At 47.5% G+C, this 26,887-nt stretch overlaps 1 protein-coding gene across 3 annotated transcripts in view; it reads right to left on the bottom strand.

Annotated features, from left to right (window-relative positions):
• The window catches only part of THBS2 (thrombospondin 2), a 1,066,666-nt gene that overhangs the window by 515,972 nt on the left and 523,807 nt on the right, over nucleotides 1–26,887 (bottom strand). For all 3 annotated transcript variants that reach the window (XM_073671497.1, XM_073671496.1, XM_073671498.1), the window contains 3 exons: nucleotides 24,358–24,451; nucleotides 24,006–24,170; nucleotides 23,741–23,917 (listed from right to left, as the gene is read on the bottom strand). In XM_073671497.1, coding sequence (XP_073527598.1) covers nucleotides 23,741–23,917; nucleotides 24,006–24,170; nucleotides 24,358–24,451 — 436 coding nt within the window. The remainder of the gene's footprint in view (nucleotides 1–23,740; nucleotides 23,918–24,005; nucleotides 24,171–24,357; nucleotides 24,452–26,887) is intronic.

The raw sequence follows: 26,887 nt of genomic DNA, 5'->3' as shown, positions 1-26,887 counted from the left end.
TCGGTCAACAGCCTGTCCTCGTTTCCCACTCCATCAGGGTCGGTCTGCTTAATGGCCCTCAGGGCCTCTTGTAGGTTTAGTGCATAGTCCCTTATACTCTCATGCGCTCGCTGCTTGCACCCGTAGAATCTAAGCTTAATCTCGGCTGAGGTGCGGGTATCAAAGGTGTCCTTCAGCCGGGTTAGTATCCCTGCGACAGTCTTTCTCCCAGGTGGCCAGGATTTTACTTCCCTTTTGGCTGCCCCGGTTAGTTGGGCCACCAGGATGCTCACTTTTTGCTCTTCTGTGAGGGGGTACACCTGGAAGAGGCTATCCAGCTTTTCCCTAAAGTCATGCAGGGTATGTGACTCCCCTGAGTACTGGGGTAGCCAAGCTGCTCCCGGGATATAGGGCATGGTGAAGGGCATAACTGCAGCAGCGGTAGCGCTGGCGGGGGTTGAGGCAGTGAAGCTCTCCTCCGTATCCGACATCTTCCTCCCCCCTAGTGGACCGTGGCCTACCTTGCGATGATCCTCTTCCGTAGGCCGCGGCTCCGCAGTGGATGGTTGAGGACCTTCCGTCGCGTTCCTGTGACGTCGGCGTCTGCTGGGCTCCTTCCAGGACCTTACGCAACGTCCGGACGTGAGGCGGGGCTTCAGTTCTCGCGCGCTTTCGGAGTCCACGCCCCTCTTCTTCCCGCGCGGCGTCCTCAAGATGGCGTCCAATGGCGGGAAAACTTCACCGATGGCGGGAAGAAGGCTGAAGATGGCGGGAATCTTCACCACAGGTAAGTTTGAAAAGTCTCTTTTTCAGGCACGCAGTACCCGGTGGTTGCGGGCACGAAATCCTGCCGACTACGCCAAAGTTGACGCGCCCCTGGGCCTGCTGTGTCGCGCAGCGTCTTGCGCACGGGGCTTACCCGGAACCGGATCAGATGAGGGTTGTAGTCTCTGGGTGGCGGGGACCCGGTCCGTGCCCAGGGAGTCAAACTCAGTGTGTGGCAGTCTTGATAGATGTTATTTGAGTGTCGACTACGCCACCCGTTGATTTGCAGCTATGGAGCTGCTGCTGCAGGGCAGACCGCTGAGGCCGGTGTAGACTTGTGCAGCGTGATAGTATAACCCCCAATGGGAGGGGTATGGCCTCAGGGCAGCCGACGTGGAAGATGGGGGTAGCAGGAACCACTCAGAGACGGTGCGGTGTAATTCAGGGTCTTTACTGGTAACAACGATAGACCCTCCCGGAGTACTTGCTAGCGAACGGGGCCTGGTCAGTCCTTGAGCAGATGGGATCTCCCCTGGCCAGGCGGAGTTGTAGGCCTCCCAAACTGACTGTACTCTTCTGGCTACCTTGCTAGAAGCGGATATAAGTAGCTCACGTCCCTGAGTGTACCGTGTGGTGCTCACCCGTATGGCCGGTGACTCGGGGCCTTCTAGTAGCTTCCGCTCCACGATGGCGGTGCTGGTCCCACGCGTGTGACCGTGCCTTCGGGTTTCTGGGCCTGAGGACCTGAAATCCCCTGCCGGTCGGCTTCTGCTGCTGGGTAAGAGTTAGTCCCCACAGCCTGGGACGCCGGGTCCGGTAAGAAAGCTTCTCAGTCAGGGCGAGCTCTGCAGCTGCCAGCCCCTGACTCGTAGTGGTATTGCTCCACTTAGCTTCTGCTGTTTCCTCCTATGCTGCTTCTCTGTCTCTACTCTCCTTGACTCCTAACCCTGCTTCAGCCCCGGGTTTATATAGGGGAAGTTCTTCCCCTCCCAAGACTGGGCAGGAGGTGTGGCATGCACAGGATCCCTGACCAAAGGACCTCCCACCTGCTCTCAGACATAACATTACATTACTGTGGAAACCAGACCCCTGGGGTGCCACACCTCCATGGGGAGGGAATTGAGGTTGAGCCCAGGGGTTAGGAGGGGAGTGACCCAGAGTGGTTAAATGCTCCTGCAGATCTTGGCCTAGAGCTTTTTTTCTGGGAGGTCGTAACGACATATCCTCTGGGGAGAAGTCAAGCAACAGAGAGGACCACAAGTCTTCCATGAGGAAGCCCCTCCCCAACAAGCCAAGCCTTTCAGCTGACTGGTAACTAACTCTTAATATCTGCATACTTTTGTGCCACTACTATTTTTATTTGTATATATATAACCATTATGTATATAGTGTAGTGTCTAGTGTGCCCTTAAGGTGATTAAATATATAATTTATTGTTCGGTTGCTCTTTTATCTCGATCCACGAATCCACATGTCCATTGCTCGTTTTAATTTTCCATGCTACCAGGGCTTGTTTCAATATAATTGACCCGATATAATTCCGGTTAAAGGACCGGGCTTATATTGAACGAGAAACTGGTGGCAGTCCTACTGGGCTGATAAGAATCTGTTTCATTGGGGCTAGTGAAAGGGGCCTCTCAGCCTGTCAAGAGTGTGAGAGAGGGTGGTCCCACGTCAATGACTGTGTGGGCCACCTCCTTTCACTCCCCGTGCCTTCCTGGGCCGATGTGCACAGGGGGTGTCTGTGTAAAACTCTGCCAAACTGACCTTACGTGCCTCAAGGGGTCCGGAACGTCACAAGTGATTAGACTTACCACTTGATCCCCCTGACGTAATATTGACATCAGGCGGGGTGGCGAGGTGCGATCCTTCACACCTCCCAACATGACTACGGCATTACCGTGTATGGCAGGCAATCCCTGCATGTTTATTGGCTAACAGCCGCAAAATATGTGGGGCAGGAAATTGAGCATGGTGCTCGAGCACCCGCAATATTTTACCTGCAATTGGCGCAAGCACCGATCGTGGGTATTACTGCAGGGTGTCGGCTATGATGTATCGCTGACAGCTGCTGATGATCATGCGTGATCTTTGTGTGGTATATGTATGGCAGTTTGGGGTAACATACTTCCCGCAGTGTCGTATATGTACGTCGTATGTCATTAAGGTGTTAAAGACAGTACAAAATCATTTTCCAAACATACAGATAATATGTGTCTAGACTATAGCATAGATGGAAGATTTTCCATGTTGGTAAGTGTGAGGAGCTGCCCACTTACTAAAGACTATGAGACTTTTCCAGCACAGAACACAGTTTCCATTGATATTTTTATTGTGTTTTATTAGAGGTTTGCTGGCTGTGTTTTATTAATGTTCTGCTTGCTCGTCAGTTTATGTACACCAATTTTACTTGTAAAGTGTCCAGCGTTCCATTATTCTCATCAGTATCTCAGGAGCCTTAAACCATTGTTCAAACAGAAAATAAGCCCATTGTGTGAGTGTTGATTGTAAACACAGTGGAGCCGTCACCAAAGGGGTTCTTACATGCAGTCTCAGGTAAAGGCTCCTGGAATATTCTTCATTGTTTCAGCTAAAAGTAAATGCTTAAGGGGGAGGGTGTCATCACTTCTGACCTTTTGAGGGGGCTGAGCCCAAGGAGGGAGAAACACACATGTTTAGTGAGGAGTTGATGGAAGGACGCCAAAGGGAGAGGATCTATGGCTGTGGACGTGGAGCCGATGGATGGAGTGTTGGAGATCAGTTGCCGACTAAGCGGGATAAACGTTCTACAGTTGTGGACATTTGGTTGGATTTAAACTTTCTTAAAGGACTGTTGCTACTGGATACTCATGGTTCCATTGTCTTATCTGTTGTCTGGAGGATCGTGGACTGTGACTACAGACTATACTGTCTGGAGATACGAAATTTGTTGGCCAATCAAAAGTTGGGCGACAGTAAGTATGGCCTGATACAAAGTCAGTGGAACTACTGATCCGAGTTTGGGAACTTGTGCACTGAGAGAACTGTATTTTGGCCATTTACCTAGAATTGCTTTATTACCATGGATGTGATTAATAAAATATTGTTGCATCATTAACCTGCCTAAGTGATTACTTACAACCTAGAACCTCAGATCTTCTCAGTAAGTAAGAAATTTATTCTGGAAAAGATATGATGTATTTGCGAAAAACAAGGATAACCTCAAACCGAGCTATGTTATTTTCTCCATGTCTGATAATCGATGTGTTTTAAACAATTTTTAGAGAATTTTTCTTTACATTTTAGAGATATCAATAAAGGGGTTGTCCCGTAAACAAAGTACATTTTAATCAGTAGCTCTTGGAATAATAATTATGTGTAATGGCTGTGTCTGATCGTGCTGGAGCATGGTCTGAGCATACCAGAGCTACTGGAATTTTCTCCATAAATGTGTCATATGTTTAAGGATCTGTGTTTAGTGGTTTTAGCACGTATGTAATAAAGTTACAATAAAGTTTCTCAAGAAGGACAGAGTGTCGGCTTTTTTCTTACTTAATAGTATCACCACTCCTTATTTTGTTAACATTAGATGCTAATAATAACCTTTATTTTTATATAGCGCTAACATATTTCACAGTGCTTGACATACATTATCATCGCTGTCCCCATTGGGGCTCACAATCTAAATTCCCTATCAGCATGTCTTTGGAGTGTGGGAGGAAACCGGACACCCTGGAGGAAACATGACTCGCCCCCTGGGCCGTGGGGCACTCGGAACCGGGCTTCAGTGTAATGATGGGGTAGTAGTGGCAACCCGATCCCATGGCTCAGGGTGGTCAGACCAAATGCTGTGGCAGTCTATTTGTAAAGTTATGAATGTCCGACTACGCCACCCGTGGATTGCGGTCAGGGATGACCGCCGCTGCTAGGCAGACCGCTGAGGCTGGTGTTGGTGTGCAGCACAGGGATAGGATAACTCCCCACAGGAAGAGTGTAGCCTCAGGGCAGTGTAATAGGATGCTGGGGGTGATGGTGCGGGCGCAGCAGAAATCACACAGAGTCAGTGATGCAGTCCAGGGTCTTTTACTCACAGTTGTTATCCGAGTCACTTCTGCAGGGAATGACTGCCCAAGCCGTGCTGCGTCCACCAGGTGAGGAGCTCAGTCAACCCCCAGGCAATTCCGGAGTATGGCACAGGACCCCCTTTTATCCTTTCTCTGGCCTCTCGTGCCCCACCAGTGACCACACTTCTGTCCAGCTTCCTCGGGCGTTCTCTTGGTGAAACCTGTCCCCAGTTTCCCTGACCCTATGTGGTGCCTTCCTAGTGGGTGTAGCAGGGGGTCGCACCAAAAGATGATCACGACCTCCGGTCTTTGGCTGAGGGATGAATTACCTCCACCAACTTGGGAATCCGGTACCCTTATTCTGCCCGACCCTTCACCCGATATCTCGTGCGTTCTTAGGGTCTCTTCTGCCTTCTTGTTTCTGGAGCCTTTCCACTCCTCTTTCTCTCCACCTTTCTTCCTTCCTTCTCCTTCTCATCTTCTCCCTTCTGGCTCCGGCCTTCACCCTAGGCCTGCCTCGTGGAGCTGAGCTCAGGCTGAGCCACAGCTCCCTGTCAGCTCTCTCTCCTGCTCTGACTGACCACCCTCCTAAGACGGCCCCCACCTTTTATCTACTTCACTGTGTCTGAGCTCAGGTGACCTGCACCCAATGAGCTCCTTCCTATGCTCCAGAAACCGTCCCCTTCTGCTCCTACATCACTGGGTTCTCTACCCCCTCCCCACTCCAGCCAGGGACATGGTCAGTTGTGCCTGCAATAAATGGGAGCACCTGCGAACTGTCCCCCGGAAATGAGGAGTGTGTGTATGCAGCTACTGAGCCCTGGTCCACACTCCATCCTTACCTGAGAGTGGAATATCACACCCCTGGTTGAGGTGCAATACCCCTGTAGCAACCGAACCCTCGGGCCGCTACATTCCCCCCTGGTAAACCACAGCACGTCCTCGGGCTGGAACAAAGCAAAAGACAATTCATAAACATGCAAAATTTTTAGAATGCATTCGCATATAAGACTATAACCATTTAACTCATCCCTTTATGGGAGGCACTTTTCTCTTTCAACGTTACTGGTACATTTTTCTCTTTTAACAAATATTACAAGACTTTCTCCACACATATAAAATACCGTAAAACTCTTTTAGCAGCATATAAAACTTTTCAGGTAAAACATTCTTTCAGTAGATTCTCTTCTTCACTGGCCACTTGCGACCAGGTGTCCATTTTTTTTTTCAATAAGGTGCAATACTTCAGCAACTTTCAAACATGTGGGACACTTTGTCCCGAGGTAGACGTTGCAGTCTTTTTATAAAACCAGTAGGGGGCGCTTTAAGAAGCGCAACTATTTGCAGGGAATTGTCCGCTCCCAGTCCTCGGCCGGTTGGAAAGGGGAATGGCTGCTCTCAGTCCTCAGCCAGGTAGGGAAGAGGGGTGGCTGCTCTCAGTCCTCAGCCAGGTAACAGTTCAATCAGGATCAACTTTGTATCACACAAACAGTTCCTTTTACCCTGACGGGCAACTATGTACACAGGTACTCTGCCACTCACTAGTAGTTGTGTCCTCCAGATGCTCCTTCTTCCTCCTCATATTGATCTTCAGACCCGTCCGGGTCCTCTTGGTATTCAGGTTCTGATTCAGGGTGCTGCTCCTCTCTGATTCTCTGGACATGAAGGGCATACCATCCCTTTAGGCCCCGGTGTCGGGTGTAGGACACTAAGTCTCCTGGGAACAGATCTCGTTCCGGGTGGCCTTGTGGCAGGTGGCTCTCCACATCCCTCCGGGTAACGAACACATCCGTGTCCATGGTCGGGTCCCGGATGAAACCCCATCCTTGCACCTGTTGAAACTTGACGACGGTCCCGATGATTCTGGGACCTTGCGGAGACTGGGGGTCTCGCCGGACGCGCATCTTCTGCTCCGTGCTCCGGGCGTGTAGCTGTTCCTGCCTCTGTCGCCGCGCCCGCCTCTCCCGTTCGAACTGTGCCACCTGTTGGTTACAGAACTTCCGTCTGCGGGCTGCGGCCGCCCGTGTCTCCTGTGAGAACCCCATGAGGTCTTCTCCTGTCGGGTCCCATTCATACTGGACCTCCTCGACCAGGAGCTGGGGACCTTCAACAGGCTGTGGGTCAGGCGGGGACGGAAGCAGAGGAGCTCTGGTCTCCGCGGACGGGCCTCCCCTTTGCCGAGGATTAACCCACCCGGGCGGCCAGGTAAAGGACTGTCCATCCAGACCTGTATGTTGGGCGTACAGGTCCGCGCCCAAAGGTGGTGGTTTTGGGACCGGGGTCGCACGCGGTCGGGAGGCGCCTGGAGTGGTCAGGCCTTGCGACCGGGCCTGTAGCGGGCCGCTTCCTTCCACGCTCGGGGTCAGAGGGCACGATGGGGGGCGTGGTTCAGAGACAGTGCTCGTGGCTTGCGGCCTAGGTGTTTGCCGTGGGAGCGTGGAAGCTGCAGCGGCTCCCAGGACTTCTGGCTCCACGACGGGATCCAGCGGTAAGGCTATGGTGGTGTCAGGACCCGGGGCAGGGGCGTCCGCCTTACCTGCCTCCTCCGCAGCGTCGTTCTCGGCCTCTGGTCTCCTCTCTCCGTCCTCGAGGGCAGGCGCGCTGTCGGGTGCACGCAGTGTCTCTTGCTGCAGGGCCGCCACCCGCCGGGCCATCTCCTCTCTCCACCCGGCTACGACATCTCTCTGCGCTCGGACCATCCTCCGGTCCAGCTCTTCCAGCGCAGTCCGCAGGAACTCAGGATCTTCTGCGGGGATCTGAGCCATCAGCTCCGTGAGGCTGTACGGGGCCGCCTCGGCCTGCAGCAGGCTGCTTGCCAGGGTGCTGGAGTTGACGCTCCTCTCCATCTCCGGGTGTGGTCTGGCGAAACTGATCCAAACCACACCCTGCCCCGCAATTTTCTTCTCTTTCCGCCCCTGTTGGGAGTGGTCCTGGGGCAATCTGCTGACAATCACTCTCAGGGGCAGCCCCCCCACCTTGATGGACATCTCTACAGCCGCACTCATGGCTGTTGGGGGTGGGCTACTTCTTTGGCGCCATTCTGGGACCTGACCCACTATGGGAGGTGGCTTCCTGTTGTCTTTTGGCGCGCACATTATGGCGTCCGTTCTTCTGGGGCGGGCGCCATCTTTAATACAGTGAAACAGTCTCTTTTCAGGCACACAATACCCGTTTGTGGCGGGTTGGTCTCAATTCTGCCGACTACGCCAAAGCTGACTCGTCCCCTGGGCCGTGGGGCACTCGGAACCAGGCTTCAGTGTAATGATGGGGGTAGAAGTGGCAACCCGATCCCGTGGCTCAGGGTGGTCAGACCAAATGCTGTGGCAGTCTATTTGTAAAGTTATGAATGTCCGACTACGCCACCCGTGGATTGCGGTTAGGGATGACCGCCGCTGCTAGGCAGACTGCTGAGGCTGGTGTTGGTGTGCAGCACAGGGATAGGATAACTCCCCACGGGAAGAGTGTAGCCTCAGGGCAGTGTAATAGTGATGCAGTCCAGGGTCTTTTACTCACAGTTGTTATCCGAGTCACTTCTGCAGGGAATGACTGCCCAAGCCGTGCTGCGTCCACCAGGTGAGGAGCTCAGTCAACCCCCAGGCAATTCCGGAGTATGGAACAGGACCCCCTTTTATCCTTTCTCTGGCCTCTCGTGCCCCACCAGTGACCACACTTCTCTCCAGCTGCCTCAGGCCTTCTTTTGGTGAAACCTGTCGCCGGTTTCCCTGACCCTATGTGGTGCCTTCCTAGTGGGTCGCACCAAAAGATGATCACGACCTCCGGTCTCAAGCTGAGGGATTATTTACCTCCACCAACTTGGGAATCCGGTACCCTTATTCTGCCCGACCCTTCACCCGATATCTCGTGCGTTCTTAGGGTCCTTTCTGCCTTCTTGTTTCTGGAGCCTTTCTACTCCCTGTCAGCTCTCTCTCCTGCTCTGACTGACCACCCTCCTAAGATGGCCCCCACCTTTTATCTTCACTGTGTCTGAGCTCAGGTGACCTGCACCCAATGAGCTCCTTCCTATGCTCCAGAAACCGTCCCCTTCTGCTCCTACATCACTGGGTTCTCTCCCCCCTCCCCACTCCAGCCAGGGACATGGTCAGTTGTGCCTGCAATAAAAGGGAGCACCTGCAAACTGTCCCCCGGAAATGAGGAGTGTGTGTATGCAGCTACTGAGCCCTGGTCCACACTCCATCCTTACCTGGGAGTGGAATATCACACCTCTGGTTGAGGTGTAATACCCCTGTAGCAATACCGAACCCTCGGGGCGCTACAAACACACGCAAACACGAGGAGAACATAAAAACTCCTTGCAGATGTTGTCCTTGGTGGGATTTGAACCCAGGACCCCAGCGCTGTAAGGCTGCAGTGCTAACCACTGAGCCACCGTGCTACCCTGCTAAACAGAAAAATGTGTTTCTTGTAAAAATAAGACATCAGGGTGATGCTTTGAATAGTCTATAAACACTCTCCTCCTTTTTGAATGGAAATTAAATTACGGCATAGTACTCTGTACTTAGTACGGATTCAAGTTCTCAGATAGGCAGTAGGGAGCGTTCACACAGGCACTGAATTCTTGTATCAAAACAATGTAAGGGTATGTGCACAAAATGCGGCTTTAATGCGTTTCCGCGGCGGAAACGCATTAAAACTGCTTGTTAATAGGTCTGCCATGTATAGCAATGGTAATCCGCATGTGCTGTGCACATGATGCAGAAATTTCAGCTCCGGATTATCACTGCGGCAAAAACCGCAGCAGGAGCATTTATTGAGCGATTCTGCGGAGAATTCAACACAATTGACTTGCATTGAATCGCAGCAATCCCGCATGTATAATAAAATAATAATAATCTTTATTTACATAGCGGCAACATATTTCGCAGCACTTTACAATTCAGAGGTTCATATACAACAGTCATAAGTAACATAGCTAAAGATAATACAATAATTAAAGCAAAAATAATGACGACTCTGCTTGTAAGAGCTTACAATCTACAATGAGGTGGGGGTGACACAAAGTACAGTGGCTTATTTACAATGATGGTCCAGCCATCTTGAGGGGATGAGGAATAGATAAAGGCTGCATGAGCTCATCACCAGCCAGTATCTGTAGTGCTTTTGGGTTCGGTGGAGACTTATGTTTGGAGAAATAAGGCATGGGCTATAAGAATATAAAAGGACTTTGATTAGGGAACGATTAGGGAATAATATCTATACATGCGGATTTTCTGCGTTTCAATGACAATCAATAGGCGCGAATTCGCAGTGGAATCGCGCTGCAGGTGGTACCCGGGTCGGGAGAGGAGGCTATTACTCCTCTCATCCGGCCGCCACTCTGGCTGATAACAATGAGGGCGGTGTGGATGGGAGGAGCAGTAGTCTGCTCTTCCCAGCCCACGTGCCCGTGGTAGTAAAAAAGAAAAAGAAAAGAAAAAGTAAAAAAATTAGATATAAAACAGTGTACTCCTGGTCCCCAGCGGCAATCCTCCAGTACTAACCTGGGCTTCACGTCAGTCGCCAATACAAGGCTGATGTGAACCCCAACCCCATTACCCCACTGCCACCACTACAGGGCAGTGGGAAGAGCAAGGCTACGTGCCAGATTTGGCGCATCTTAAGGATGCACCATTTTTGGGACAGCTGAGGTGTGATATTAATAGCCGCGGAGGGGGCTAGTATCCATGGCCCCTTCCCTGGCTATTAATATCAGCCCGCAGCTGTCTAGTTTAGCCTTTGCTGGTTATATTTTATAGGGGGACCCCGCGTCAATTTTTTTCTTGGGTCCTCCTGTAATCTAGCCAGTAAAGGATAAACAAACAGCTGTGGGCTGATATTAATAGCCAGGGAACATTTTTGGCTACTGGTCCCTTCCCCGACTACTAATATCAACCCCCATCAGTCGACTTTCCCTCTGCTGGTTATAAAAATGACACGGAAGCCCACCCCATTTTTTTTTATTTTAGGCTCTGTGCCCATAATTCAGACGTAGCAGCGATTTGGACGCAAATTTTTGCTGCGTCCAAAACGCTGCATTCTATTGAACGCAGGTAAATAAACATGTGTTCACTGAACCATGTGGATTTACCACATTCAATACTTTCTAGTGGTCAAATTTCTGTTGCGCCGACTAGCTACTCCGCAGGAGAATTTGACATGCTGCGGTCTTGAAAGACGCGCCGCATGTCAGTGTCCACGGGCGATTTGCAGCCTCTGATGCACCTATAGTGGACATGGGATTTCTAGAGACCCCATCCACTATAATGTAACATCTGGACGTTGCGGGTTTAACGCTGTAAAAATACGCAGCGTCAAACCTGCAACGGCTCTTGACCGTGGCCACGTACCCAAACTCACCCACAGCGTGTCAATTTCTGTAGCGGACACGCTAGTCTGCGGTGGATTCACATGTACCAACAACAAAAGTGCGGCATTAGAACACCACATTTTGGATGCAACATAAATACGTTGTGTCCAAAGCGCTGCTGAGTGCTGATCGGTGGGGACGTAGTGGTTAACGAACCAGCTGTGAGATGTTTCTATTGGCCAGGGAAAATGTTTGCACATGGCACCTTCCCAGGCTAAACATAACTGCTCACAGCAGCCGCATAAATTACATGAATAGAAATGCTAATGCAGATTGTGTGAATGGGACTAGCTGACACCCAGCTCTTTTGTTTGGTAATGACAAGTGTCAATCAGACCCTTTCATCACCAAACCTAATTAAAGTAAAGTAAAGAGTTAAATAAACACACAGACACAAAGTAAACACATTATTTGAAATACAACAGACCCATTCTTTAATCATTTAAATTAACCAATATACTTACCCCAGTTCTTATTCCAAGGGTTTAAGCAATGTCCCACCAAATAACTTTATTTAGCTCAAAAAATTATTCATTGATGTACAAAAACGCTTCAAAAAATGCTTCAAAAAACACATGTAAAAACGCGTCAAAAACGCATGTAAATCCTCATGCATTTTTTCAGCCAGAGAGAGGCAAAAACGCTCAGGTAATTTCTGCTTCAAATCCGCATCGTGCACACATACCCTAATGCATATTTTTCACTGGTTGTTCAGTACCAAACAAAAACCATAAACATAAATCTCTCGCCTGGTCCAGGCGCTAACTAAACAACCCAAACCATGTCTACTCATACACTGCTGAGCTAGTCCCAATGGAATCAAACAAATCAGCTATTGTCCATAGCAACCATTTATACTTGCAGTTTAGTGCACACGGCCTGTGCAGTCTCTTCTGAGTGAGAGATTCTGACTTGTCTCTCTCTTAAGCTCCAGCACAAATCCACTCTGGTCAGCTTTCCCCAGCTGACTGACTAAGGTGAACACCTAGCCTGGTTATATGCAGAGCCAGCCAATTGAAAATAATCAGAGCCTGTCAAGCTAGGATTTAACCATAGGCCACCTGGCTTTGCTACAACATGTTAATTTGTAAAACAAAGCTGAATCAGGTTTATGTTCACATTTGTGTAATTAATATATAAGCTCGGCGAGCACCGAGAATTTTCGGGTTACTCGGGCTGGAGCTCGGGTCTCCGCCCTGCATGTTTGGCGCTCTTTACAGAGCCAATGAACATGCAGGGATTGCCAGCCAGTCACTGTAATGCTGCAGCCATGTTGTTTGTGGGCATTACAGTGATTGGCTGGCCGCACAGCGTCACCTCGAGTATTTAAAACCGGGCGCCGCCATCTTGGACACAGCATCTTCGGATCAGACAGTGTAGAGAGAGTGCTGCTGAGCTAGGGAGAGATTTATGCTGCAAAATAGGTAGTGTAGGGTCTCTAAAGCCTGCCAAATCAAACAAACAGTCCTTCTGAGGACTAATATCCATCCCAGATATCAGGCAGGCAGGCTGTATAGGACACGTAGTGGTTATACCAACAAACACTGCATTACAGTCCTGTGTGCTGCTGCTGCTCAAATTGCTAAACTTGTCTCGGGGGCCAGGAAAAATCCTTTTTTTTTCATCTAAATCCTCTTTTTTTTTTTTCTCAGTCAGACTGTACAAATACCCATCTTATTAACCTTTTGGTATTCCCTCCCCCACAAAAAAAATAAATTGAGTGTGTCTGTGAGTCTTCAGACACAAATATATCTGTTTAAAAGAGTCTGGTTTCGGCCAGATAACTAGAACTGTGGTTTTGGAGTTCCACGGTTCAAATCTCTGTATTATCCACTTTTTTGCCTTTTTTTCCATTAAAAAAACAGTTTGAGTGTCTCGCTGACTGTTCAGACACAAATATATCTATTTAAAAGTGTCTGGTATAAGCGAGGAAATTAGAACTGTGGTTTTACTCTTCCATGGTTCAAATCTGGGTGTTATCCACCTTTTTGCCTTTTTTCCATAAAAAAAAAACAGTATGAGTGTCTCGCTGACTGTTCACACACAAATATATCTGTTTAAAAGTTTCTGGTGTAAGCCAGAGAACTAGAACTGTGGTTTTCCTCTTCCACGGTTCAAATCTGGGTGTAATCCACCTTTCTGCCTTTTTTCCATAAAAAAACAGTTTGAGTGTCTCGCTGACTGTTCAGACACAAATATATCTGTTTAAAAGATTCTGGTGTAGGCCAGAGAACTAGAACTGTGGTTTTCCTCTTCCACGGTTCTAATCTCCTTTTTATTACCCTTTTGCCATTGATAGTGTGAGTGTAAGCTACTTTACTTCATTTACAATGGGCAAGGCACGTGGCAAGGGACGTGGAACTGGACGTTCTGGTGATGGTGCGTGCAGAGGACGGGGCCGTGGCCAAGGAGAAAATGTGCCACAACCAACAGCCACATCTTCTCGCTCCCAGTTCTTGACCGAATTACTAGGGAAGCACACAACACCACTATTGCCAACTGATCAGTGTGAACAGGTTACTATTTGGATAGCAGATAATACTTCCAGTTACCTGGGCACCACCACCTCCGGTCTGTCTTCCACACGGTCAAGTCTTAGTAGCCGTGAGTCTCGACCGCATACTCCTCCTCACCCTGATGCTCCTTCCTCCCACCATGCCGAGTGTCGTCAGACAGCAACTGATCCCACAGTTGGACACTCTGAAGAGCTGTTCACTGGTCCATTTCCATATTTGGGCCCCTCGCCTGCACCGCTTGAAGTGGTGGAAGAAGAGATCCCATGTAGCGATGGCCAAATATTTGAACAGCCATGGCCACAGGCGACGCTGGCAATTTGTCAAAAGAGGTGTACGATGATGAGACACAATTGCCACAAAGTGAGGAGGAGGACCATGGTGCAGAAGTGGAAGGGAAGGAGGTGGTGGATGATCTAGTAACTGACCCAACGTGGCAGGAGGACACGCAGAGCGAGACCAGCAGCACACAGGGGGAGGGAGGCAGAGTACCCCAACAGGCAGGAAGAAGCAGTGTTGTGGCCGCAGACAGAAGGAGGGCAACCGTTCCCCGTAACACCAACACGAGGGACGTTGCCAGTACAACGGGTAGGTCTTCCAGAGTCTGGAAGTTTTTTAAAAACTCTGCTGATAACCCCAAAAAGGCCATTTGTACCACCTGCCAGGCCAGCATCAGCAGGGGTGACAAAAATACCAGCCTGACCACCACCAGCATGATCAGGCACATGTCAGCAAAGCACCCGACTTTGTGGGGCGAACCCCAGGGTCCACGACCAGTGTCAGCGGGAGTCACCACAGCTTCTTCCGCTATTGTGCGTGTAAGAGAACCCCCTGTTGTGTGTGCAAGGCAATTCCCTGTCTATACTGCATGCAAAGATGCCCCTCTCAGTCTTTACTTGTTATGGCAGTTTCTCAAGAAACAGCATCAACGTCCACGTACACGTCCCACCGCAGCATTCAATTGTCCATATCCCAGACCTTTGAACGAAAGCACAAATTCGCAGCTAACGCCCCACAGGCCACCGTCCTAAATTCGCACATTTCATGACTGCTTGCATTGGAAATGCTGCCTTTTAGGCTGGTGGAGACAGAATCCTTCCGCAACCTTATGGCGGTGGCAGTCCCTCAGTACTCGGTCACCAGCCGACACTATTTTGCTCGGTGTGCCATCCCCGCACTACACAAGCACGTGTCCCAAAACATCTGCCATGCCCTTAACAACGGAGATACTGGGAGAGTCGACCTGACAACGGACACGTGGACAAGTGCTTGTGGCCAGGGACGGTACATCTCCCTGACGGCACACTGGGTAAACATAGTGGAAGCCGGGACCCATTCGGACCTTGGGACGGAACACATCTTCTCCACACCGAGGATTGCGGGCCATATGTCAGTCAGAGTTGCCCCCACAGTCTACAGCTCCTGCGCATCCTCCTCCTCCTCATGTTCAGCCTCCATCTCAGATATCAAATCAGTTACAAACTGGAAGCACTACAGTACTGACTCAGCCAAGCGGCAACAGGCTGCGCTGAAACTCATAAGCTTAGGTGATAAACCTCACACTGCTTGTGAGTTATGGACAGCTGTGAAAGAGCAGGCAGTTCTGTGGCTGAGACCGCTGAACCTACATCCAGGCATGGTCGTGTGTGACAATGGCCGTAACCTGGTTACGGCTCTGAGGCAAGGTGAGATCATACACGTACCATGCCTGGCTCATGTGCTTAACCTCGTGGATCAGCGGTTTCTTAAATTGTACCCCGAGTTGCCAGATCTGCTCGTCAAAGTGCGCCACCTGTCAGCTCATTTTCGGAAGTCGGCTACAGCTTCCGCTGTCCTTGCTGTGTTGCAGCAGCGTTTTCAGCTTCCTGCACACCGACTGGTGTGTGATGTCCCCACACGTTGGAACTCTACCCTCCACATGTTGCAAAGGATTTGTGAGCAGAAGAGAGCAGTTGTGGAGTACCAGTTGCAACAAGGCCATCGATATTCAGGTCAGACTCCACACATAAGACCTCAGGAGTGGACCTGGATGTCTGACATATGTACCATCCTGACAAACTTTGAGGAGTCCACCAAGATGGTGAGTGGCGATGACACCATCATTAGCGTCAGCATCCCACTTGTCTGTCTTTTGCAACGCTCTCTGCAGAGAATTAAAGAGGAGGGATTGCAGCCAGAGTATGATGAGATGGATAAAGAAGCCGTAGTGGGCGATTACACACAGCCTCATCTCATCCCAACGTGCATTGGGGGACAATAAGGGAGAGGAGGAGGAGGAGGAGGAGGAGGAAGAACAGGAGCTGGTATCATGTGCTGTAGACGGTAGTACCTGTACAACTGTCATACCGTCGGTTCAGCGTGGGTGGCCTGAGGACAGGGGGGAGGAGGAGGAAGAGGAGGAGGAGAGCATGGTCAGTCGTCATCTTGGTGAGGACACGTAAGTCTTGCCCGTTACCAGTCTGGCACGCATGGTGGACTTTATGTTACGCTGCCTGAACTGGGACAGTCGCGTTGTCAACATATTGGGTGACAGTCATTACTGGTTGGTGACACTTGTAGACCCCCGCTACAAGGAGAACTTTCACTCTCTTATTCCTGAGGTGGAGAGGTCTACAAAAATGGGGCAGTACCAGAAGGCCCTGCTGCAGAACTGTTAAAAAAATTCCCATCTGAACACGCTAGCGGCAGAGGTCACAGTTCGTTGCCCAACCAAGGTGTACAGGTGAGAGAGACGCAACTCCAATCCAGCAGATGCAGGGGAACACGGTCAACGTTCTGGGACAGTTTTCTGAGACCCGCCCAGCTTACAGGCCCTGAGGCGCGGGGTACTCTCACAAGAAGTGGAAAGTTTCAAAAGATGGTGAGGGAGTACCTTGCCGACCGTACCAGCGTCCTCCGTGATTCCTCTGTGCCTTTTAATTATTGGGTATCCAAGCTGGATACTTGGAATGAACTCGCTCTGTATGCCTTGGAGGTCATGGCCTGCCCTGCCGCTAGCGTGTTATCGGAGCGTGTTTTTAGTGCCGCTGGGGGAATTATAACTGATAAGAGCACTCGCCTGTCAATTGACAATGCTGACAAGCTGACCCTTATCAAAATGAACAAAGGCTGGATTCGGCCAGACTTCTCATCACCACCAAATGACAGCAGAGTAACATAAAGTCAAATCCACTGTGTTATTTCGGGAGGTGTATTCTCATGCACCATGCAACGCTTTACATCCACACATGGGTATACGCTTCCTCATTTTGACTGTTTTTTGCTCTCTCTCCTTATCCTCAGCCTCCACCACCACTATACCACCAGGGTGACCGTGGTCCGTGTTGCCAGCATTGCAAGTTCCTCCGTCCTAATTTTTGGCAGCTTTTGCTTGGAAGGCATAGGCAAAGACTATGGGAGACCCACTCCACAATAATGGGAATAATTTTTTAATATGCTGTACTGCATGGCTCTTGTAAGGGGCATTGCAAGTTCCTCCGTCCTAATTTTTGGCAGCTTTTGCTTTCGAAGGCATAGGCAAAGACTATGGGAGACCCACTCCCCAATAATGGGAATAATGTTTTTAATATGCTGTACTGCATGGCTCTTGTAAGGAGCATTAAAATCATCTTTTTAATCTACTATGACCTCAACATCTCTTCCAAGGGGCATTGATATTGTCTTTTTATTCCACTTGGACCTCCACGTCTCTTCCAAGGGGCATTGATATTGTCTTTTTATTCCACTGTGACCTCCACGTCTCTTTCAAGGGGCATTAAAACCATCTTGTTAAACCACTCTGAACTTCACGTCTCTTCCAAAGGGCATTAAAACCGTCTTGTTAAGCTACTGTGACCTTCACGTCTCTTCCAAGGGACATTAAAACCATCTTGTTAAACCACTCTGACCTCCACGTCTCTTCCAAGGGTCATTGATATTGTCTTTTTATTGCACTGGGACCTCCACCACTCTTCCAAGGGGCATTGATATTGTCTTTTTATTCCACTGGGACCTCCACGTCTCTTCCAAGGAGCATTAAAACCTTCTTGTTAAACCACTCTGAACTCCACGTCTCTTCTAAGGGGCATTAAAACCGTCTTGTTAAACCACTCTGAACTCCACAGCTCTTCCAAAGGGCATTGAAATGTTGTTTTTAATTACCTCTAACCTCCACGACAATTCCAACGGGCATTGCATTTCCTCCTAATTTTAGTCAGCTTTTGCTTTTCAATGCATAGGCGAACACTAAGGGAGACCCACTCCCCAATAATGGGTAGAAGGTTTTTAGTACGCTGTAATCCACGTCTGTTTTAAGGGGCATTGCAGTTCCTCATAATTTTTGGAAAGCCTTCCATTCACTGCTTAGGCCAACAGTGTACAGGAGACCCAGTTGCTATAAATGGAAAAAATGGTTTAGTTAAGGCCCTCTGACCTCCATGTCACTTCCAAGGGACATTGGAGTGCCTCGAAATTTTCGGTAGGCATTGCACTCACTGTATGCCCTATAACTGTGTAGCCGAACTGCTCCTTTTGGTACAGAAACATATCCTACAAGACATGTGTGGTTGACTGGCCTGATATTGATGTGAATGGTTCCTGTTCCTCCTGCTCTTTCTCCTTTGCCACCACCTCATCCATCATTCATCACCTGAAGCTTTGTTTTAACGGGAGTCATAGAACTGGGATAGTAGCAGGAAAACATCCAGCAATCCTCGGAGGAGGTAGGATATGCGCCAAAATGCTGACCACCTCAGGCCTAGCCGCTACTACATACATGCGCTTGCATTCCAAGGAACAGAAAGCTAAGGAGATGGATGGCCTTATGATCATGAATAATTTACTCATTGTGTAGGAGGTCGACCACTGCTGCTGTCTACCTTCTGAACTTTGTGTTGAAGCCTGATTGACCCAGGACCCGCAATCCTCTATGTCTGGAGGACGTGTTGCATCCCAGTGTCCAACTGTGTCCTGGTTTCCACAATATTAACCCAGTGTGAAGGCGTCAGTGAGATGGACCATCCCTGGCCACATTCACTTGTCCACGTGTTTGTGGTTAGGCTGTCCTTCCCACTAAATGCACTGGGGAGGGCAAAAGTAATGTTTTGGTATGCGTGCTTGCATATAAGGCGCACCGGGACAAATAGGGGCGGCTGGGGACCGTTTATGGACACGCAGCTGCCCCCAGGTGGCTGGGGACCGAGTAGGGACACCAGGCCGCCCCCTGGCGGCTGGGGACCAAGCGTGGACACCTGGCCGCCGGGCAGCAGGGGATTGAGTATGGATACCAGGCCGCCGATTCAGCCATGACATGGTGGCCAGATTCCGCCTCCACAAGCCTAAAAGGCCTTATTTCAAGTGCAAGCAAGCTAGCAGTATGGTATTGCAGCCTGGGGGTGGGTGGGTGGCAGGGTGCACACTTACGCTTGCATTCCAAGAAAACAAAGCAGATGCTAACTTCTATCATCATCATTACGCTCCTCATCTTGGCACTCTCAACTCCCCTGATGGAGAAGCCAGGGCCCACCAGAGGAGTCTGGTTATCTGGTGGGCTCGTCCAATGCTGCCCTAAAGCAGGCCAGGCTAAGAAAACTGTGGGGAAGGTTACCAGGACAAATAGTGGCAGCTGGGGACTGAGTATGGAGACCTTGCTGCCGAAGCAGCCATGAGGTAGTGGCCAGCTTCGGCCTCCTCCAAACTAAAAGGCCCCATTTCAAGTGCAAGCTAGCAGTATGGTATTGCAGCTTGTGGGCGGGTGGGTAGCAGGCTGCACACTTACACTTGAATTCCAAGAAAACAAAACAGATGCTAACTTCTATCATCATCATCATGCTCCTCACCTTGGCACTCTTAACTACCCTGAGGGAGATGCCAGGGCCCACCGGAGGAGTCTCTGGTTGTCTGGTGGGCTCGTCCAATGCTGCCCTAAAGCAGGCCAGGTTAAGAAAAGTGTTGGGAAGGTTTCCGGGATAAATAGTGGCGGCTGGGGACCGAGTATGGAGACCTCGCCGCCGAAGCAGCCATGAGGTAGTGGCTTGCTTCGGCCTCCTCCAAACTAAAAGGCCCCATTTCAAGTGCAAGCTAGCAGTATAGTATTGCAGCCTGCGAGTGGGTGGGTGGTTGGCTGCATATTTGCGCTTGCATTGCAAGGTATGGGGGAGGTACAATTGAACACTGCCCTGGGACAAGGACTTGCACGGGGATAGTTGCAAGTCTGCATCTTCTGATGCGGCAAGGATCACTTCTGATGGGCACACTTTTAGGCAGTGACCTGGGTGTCAGAGGTGCTTCCAGGGTTCTTCCCCATGCTGTTCCCATGTCTTTTCAGCACTGTATGCATGTGTCACACAGCACATGGCCAGATAAGGTTGTAAAATGTTAAAATGACATTTCCAGGTGAATGCATTTGTCACGGTTGAAAGCAATACAAAAGTGCAAAAACGCATAAAAAATGCTACAACATAGCCCAAGGTGTGGAGGAGTATTTTTGTTTTTGTTTATTCATTTTACCTTATACACAAGTCTTTACCCTGGGAAGGATGTTCCTTAACATATTTCACAGGAAAACCGTTTCAGTTTAGTTTTTGAACGTTTTATTGTGAGCCCGTAAAAGTGGCTTAATACCTCTGACCACGTTGTTGACAGCAGTGACCTGGTGGTCAGAAATGCTTCCTGAGGCAATCCCCATGCCGTCCCCATGTCATTTGAGCACTGTCATTATCCTTTTGGGCACTTTTTAGGCTTTCTACAGACTGCTGGGGGTGCCGCCGCAAAAAAGTTCGGGTCTCCCATAGACTAACATTGGGCTCGTTGCTCGGGTCGAGCACCCGAGTATCACGGTGAGCTCGGCCCCAGCTTCGAGCACCTGAGCATTTTAGTGCTCGCTGAACACTAATAAATACAGAAAAGATTTACAGTACAGACCAAAAGTTTGGACACATCTTCTCAGTTAAAGATTTTTCTGTATTTTCATGACTATGAAAATTGTACATTCACACTGAAGGCATCAAAACTATGAATTAACACATGTGGAATTATATACGTAACAAAAAAATGTGAAAAAACTGAAAATATGTCTTATATTCTAGGTTCTTCAAAGTAGCCACCTTTTGCTTTGATGGCTGCTTTGCACACTCTTGGCATTCTCTTGATGAGCTTCAAGTGGTAGTCACCGGAAATGGTTTTCACTTCACAGGTGTGCCCTGTCAGGTTTAATAAGTGGGATTTCTCGCCTTATAAATGGGGTTGGGACCATCAGTTGTGTTGTGCAGAAGTCTGGTGGATACACAGCTGATAGTCCTACTGAATAGACTGTTAGAATTTGTATTATGGCAAGAAAAAAGCAGCTAAGTAAAGAAACACGAGTGGCCATCATTACTTTAAGAAATGAAGGTCAGTCAGTCCGAAAAATTGGGAAAACTTTGAAAGTGTCCCCAAAGTGCAGTTGCAAAAACCATCAAGCACTACAAAGAAACTGGCTCACATGAGGACCGCCCCAGAAAAGGAAGAACAAGAGTCACCTCTGCTTCTGAGGATAAGTTTACCCGAGTCACCAGCCTCAGAAATCGCAGGTTAACAGCAGCTCAGATTAGAGACCAGGTCAATGCCACACAGAGTTCTAGCAGCAGACACATCTCTTCAACAACTGTTAAGAGGAGACTTTGTGCAGCAGGCCTTCATGGTAAAATAGCTGCTAGGAAACCACTGCTAAGGACAGGCAACAAGCAGAAGAGACTTGTTGGGCTAAAGAACACAAGGAATGGACATTAGACCAGTGGAAATCTGTGCTTTGGTCTGATGAGTCCAAATTTGAGATGTTTGGTTCCAACCACCGTGTCTTTGTGCGACGCAGAAAAGGTGAACAGATGGACTCTACATGCCAGGTTCCCACCGTGAAGCAGGGAGGAGGAGGTGTGATGGTGTGGGGGTGCTTTGCTGGTGACACTGTTGCGGATTTATTCAAAATTGTAGGCATATTGACCTAGCATGGCTACCACAGCATCTTGCAGCGGTATGCTATTTCATCCACTTTGCGCTTAGTTGGACCATGTTTTATTTTTCTACAGGACAATGACCCCAAACACACTAAGGGCTATTTGACCAAGAGGGAGAGTGATGGGGTGCTACGCCAGATGACCTGGCCTCCACAGTCACCAGACCTGAACCCAATCAAGATGGTTTGGGGTGAGCTGGACCGCAGAGTGAAGGCAAAAGGGCCAACAAGTGCTAAGCATCTCTGGGAACTCCTTCAAGATTGTTGGTAGACCATTTTCGGTGACTACCACTTGAAGCTCATCAAGAGAATGCCAAGAGTGTGCAAAGCAGTCATCAAAGCAAAAGGTGGCTACTTTGAAGAACCTAGAATATAAGACATATTTTCAGTTGTTTCACACTTTTTTGTTAAGTATATAATTCCACATGTGTTAATTCATAGTTTTGATGCCTTCAGTGTGAATGTACAATTTTCATAGTCATGAAAATACAGAAAAATCTTTAAATGAGAAGGTGTGTCCAAAATTTTGGTCTGTACTGTATGTACCTACCAATGAATGGAATTTTGATCTCTAATACTTGGGTGGGTGAGGGAAAAAGGATCAAAAGCGAACAATTGGTGTAACAGGAAGAACAAAAAAAATATGAGGATATATTATCCACAGCTTGAGGGCAAGGCCAATTTGACAAATCAAAGTCTTGATTGGGAACTCCAAGTAAGGTAACACATATTCCTCAAAGGCACATCACACCCCTGACAAAAATACAATATATAAGCATTGCTGTAGACGCAAATGCTATAAAAGCCTTCAAGAAGAAAGAGTCTTCATGGTGGAGTTTGAGGACGACATCCATTGCCATGGAATCCAACCTTGGTCTATCCAGAGCTCTATGAATCCTGTTGATGCATAGTATAGAAGGATTCACTTGTAGCAATGGTGCCAAAAAGAGGTTGGTAGCAGTCTCCTTTAAGGAGGTGAAGGATTCAAATAGTCCTTCAATATGAATGTTTCCTCTTCTCAAGCAATTTTCCATGTCTTTCAAGTTCCAGACATTCAATATGAGAGATAGGGTTCGGTAACTGCTCTTTGTCAGACTCCATAGAGTCAGTGTCAGACTCCATAGAGTCAGTGTCAGACTCCATAGAGTCAGTGTCATCCATGTGCCATTCAAGATCTTTGGTACGTTGAAATATATCTTGCAAATGTCTAGTAAAGTTTTCAACCTCAGCAGTCAGTTCAACTCTCTATGTGGTTTGCATATATTTCAAAAGGTCTTCCAAGGCCTTTTATCTAGGTAGAAATTGTAACCACATTGGCTTTAAAGGCGTTTTCCAGTACTATTGAAAATGCCCCAATGTATTTTTATGGTGAAAACAAGTTTCTTTGTAAATACCTTGTGCTGCTGTTCTTGCCTGTGAGCGGCGCTACTGCTGGCTACTGTGATGCGGATTTACACAGCGCATTACACTGAGCATCCACTGCGTGCTTTTCCTCTCCACATTCATTGGGAGTGGGGCGCGGTGGACCGTGTCACTGATGTCATGCCTCACTTGACGTGACATCAGCGGAAGAAAGAGCCGACTGCAGCCGGGGGTTATGTGATGCCTGTGAACGGCCAGCGATAGCGCCGCTCACAGGCAAGAACAGCAGCCAAGATATTTACAATGAAACTTCTTTTCACCATAAAAATACATTGGGGCATTATTAATAGTACTGGACAACCCCTTTAACAACACTGGAATCTTGGGATCCCTTGTTGGTTAACTGTGAGGTAGTAAAAGAAGGCGTCAGCATCATTAGTGTTTGCTCATTAGAGCTGTAAAGTGGAACCAGGAGATATGAAAGTGAGCATGTTACCGTATGTAGCGGCTGCTTTCTTGGGTTTTCTCATATGAAGCCCTTATAAAGCAATTCAGTGATATAGAAGCATAGATGGCAGCTCAAAAAGGTGCTAATACATGCCTGAGAAGCTCAGCAAAACATGTGTGTACCCACCAAGCGCCACGCTTGCGCCAGATGCATTTCATTTTTAAGTCTATTCATTTCATAAAATCTTAGTAAGAAATCTTAATAATATTATACTATAAAAAGAAAACAAACACATACTGGGACATGGTACGCCTTCACATTCTTTTGTTTCTCGTCCATTTCCAGTGCAATTTTTGCCTCCAAACTGTGGTTTGGGAGAGTTGCACAAGCGAATATGAGTAATATTACCAATTCCACATGTTACAGAACAAGCTGACCATGGTGACCAATGACTCCAAGCACCATCCTGTCGTACTTTAAAAAAGAAGTAAACAATTACAAATATAAAGATAAATAGATCATATGGATTCTAACAAAAATACATACAACACTCTGCACTTACTGCGGTTGTCACATTTTCCAATATTGCATGTTCTTGTTTGGATTAATGAACCAGTGCATGTGCTTGTAGTAGCATCACATGACCTTCCACGTTGTTGAGTTCCAGAGCCACAAGTTACAGAGCATTCGGTCCATTCAGACCATGGAGACCAGCCAGCTTCACTGTCTGATGGTATTAATAGACAGAACAAAACAACCAAAAAAGTATTTAAAAATAAACTGAATATGACTATTAACATTTAAGAAAAAAACATTTAATATGCAGAAGATAGACATTCAATGAACAGATGGTTTCATTATAAAAATACTAATAAAGTTATAACACAAACTTGAGGATTAATATGATAACTTACATAAACAGGCAGGGCAGCACTCTCCTTCAACAAGTGTTGGGCTGTCACAGTGCACAGTTGGGCATGTTATCTGGTGACAAACTGTTTTTGAACTCTGTACAAAATTACAAATTGGACATATTGAATATTTTTTATTAAAAATACATTTTGTTAAAGTGCTCCAACAGATATGAATTTGTCTGGTACAGGGCATATTTTACAGAAATAGGCAGTTCTTTTTCCTTCTGATGTTATATCCATTATTCATAAATATTTGCGTCAATGTGGTAACCACAGGTGGTTGAGACTCTAGAAACAGCCAAGGTATGCTATCATGTTTGAAAAATACCAATTCATTTTTTTGGAGATAAAAAAAAATAGCACAGGTCTGGTTGTCTGTTTCTGTAGCTTGACTTGTGGCCATCACAAAGACGCAGAATAACTGAGATAAGTACAATACAGTGGATTGTGAAATTATTCACCCCCCCCCTTGGCATTTTTCGTGTTTTGTTACCTTACAACCTGGAAGTTCACTGTTTTTGTTTTGAGGTTTTGCATCAATTCATGTGAGAATATTTGTTTTTCTTTTTATTGTGAAGCACACAACAAATAGAACAAAATAGCTCAAAGCTTCAGACTATTCCCCCCCCTAAAGTCAGTACATTGTAGAGCCTCCTTTTTCAGCAATTACAGCTGGAAGTTGCTTTGGATAAGTCTCTATGAGCTTTCCACATCTTCCCACTGGGATTTTGGTGCATTCCACAATACAAAACTGCTCCAGCTCTTTCAAGTTAGATGGTTTCCTCTGGTGAACAGCAATCTTCAAGTCTGACCACAAATTCTCAATTGGATTAAGGTCAGGGCTTTTACTAGGCCACTCCAAAACATTTACACATTTCCTCTTAAACTACTCAAGTGTTGCTTTAGCAGTTTGCTTTGGGTCATTCTCTTGGAAGTGAACCACAGTTCCACTCTCAAATCACTGACAGACTGAAATAGGTTTTGCTCAAGAATATCCCTGTATTTCACACCATCCATTTTCCCCTCGATTCGGACCATTTTCCCTGTGCCTGCTTTCGAAAACATAACCACAGCATGATTCTGCCACCACATTTCACTGTGGGGATGGTGTTCTTGGGGTGATGAACTATGTTGGTTTGGTGCCAGACATAGCATATACATTGGTGATAAAAACGTTCAATTTTGGTCTCATCCAACCACAGCACCTTCCTCCATAAATTTGGGGAGTCTCCCACATGTCTTTTGGCAAATTCAAAACGAGCCTTACAATTTTTGTGTGTAAGAGTGGGCTTTTTTCTGCACATTCCTCCATAAAGGTCATCTGTATGTAGTGTACGGCTTCTACATTTGTGTACAATTGTGGTGGTATGGACAGATACTCCAGTCTCGGCTTTGGGACTCTGCAGCTCCATCAGGGTTATAATAATGGTAATAATAATAATAATAATAATAATTTTTATTTAGCGTTAACACATTCTGCAGCTCTTTACATACATTATCGGTTACCTTTGGTCTCTGTACTGCTTCTCTGATTAATGCCCTCCTTGCCCGAGCTGAGAGTTTTGGTTGGCGGGCCTTTCTTTGCAGGTTTGTTGCGGTACCTTGTTCTTTCCATTTGATGATAACAGATTTGATGGTGCTCCGGGGGAACATCAGAGACTGGGATACTTTTTTTTTTTTAGAAATCAACCCTGACTTGTTCTTTTCAATCACTACGTCACTTGATTATCGGTGAGCTATGTCAAATTTAGTATGGCATCATAGAATTGTTACAAATGTAGTATTTCCTAACATCACACACATACCATGATGCAGTAATATATATCTTGATGTATCAGGACATTTTCCTACATCCATCATGGCTTAGTAAACACATTGTGTGTTTGGTTAAAAATGCTACATTGTCTGGCTGTATATAAATTTAGTATGTAGAAGAAAACTTAGCACTCAAAGATATTACAACTTCTTGATAAATTTAATGATGATAAGTATGTACAGAGAAACAAACGGTCTAAAAGGACCTTCATCAGTTTGCCTGCAGATATAGATTGTATGGAGATAAATATCTCAGTGAAGTAGTCAAACAGTCTGTCAGAAGGGAGTTTAGAAATAAGGAGATGTCAGCAAAGAGAACATGGCGTCCACCCCTGGTTCAGAGGTGTGCTGTGCCAGTGCAGTGCAGGTACACTGATGAAGGCCTTTTCGGACCGAAACGTTTGTTTCTCTGTACGTACTTATCATTATCTTGATCAAGAAATTGCAATATCTTTGAGTTCCAAGTTTTCTTCTACATATTATACGGTTTGGGACCCTATTTGTGCACCCACCCCGCAGGGTGCGCGGTAATTTTCTACTTCTACTATATAAATTTAGGACAGAATTAACCTGCTTTACTAAGTTACAATTTACTATATTACATTTATCAATGAGCATTTTTCAATTCAGTGAAATATCATATAGTGAAACGCAAAGTGGTAACATGCACTTATAATGGGACAGTTAGCTTCTACAGTATGAAAATATTCACTGT

This window comes from Phyllobates terribilis, unplaced genomic scaffold (genome assembly GCF_046119375.1).
Source record: "Phyllobates terribilis strain yellow unplaced genomic scaffold, ASM4611937v1 Scaffold_3__8_contigs__length_932513732, whole genome shotgun sequence".
NCBI classification, from domain to species: Eukaryota; Metazoa; Chordata; class Amphibia; order Anura; family Dendrobatidae; genus Phyllobates; species Phyllobates terribilis.
This window is presented reverse-complemented; position numbering and strand designations above follow the sequence as displayed.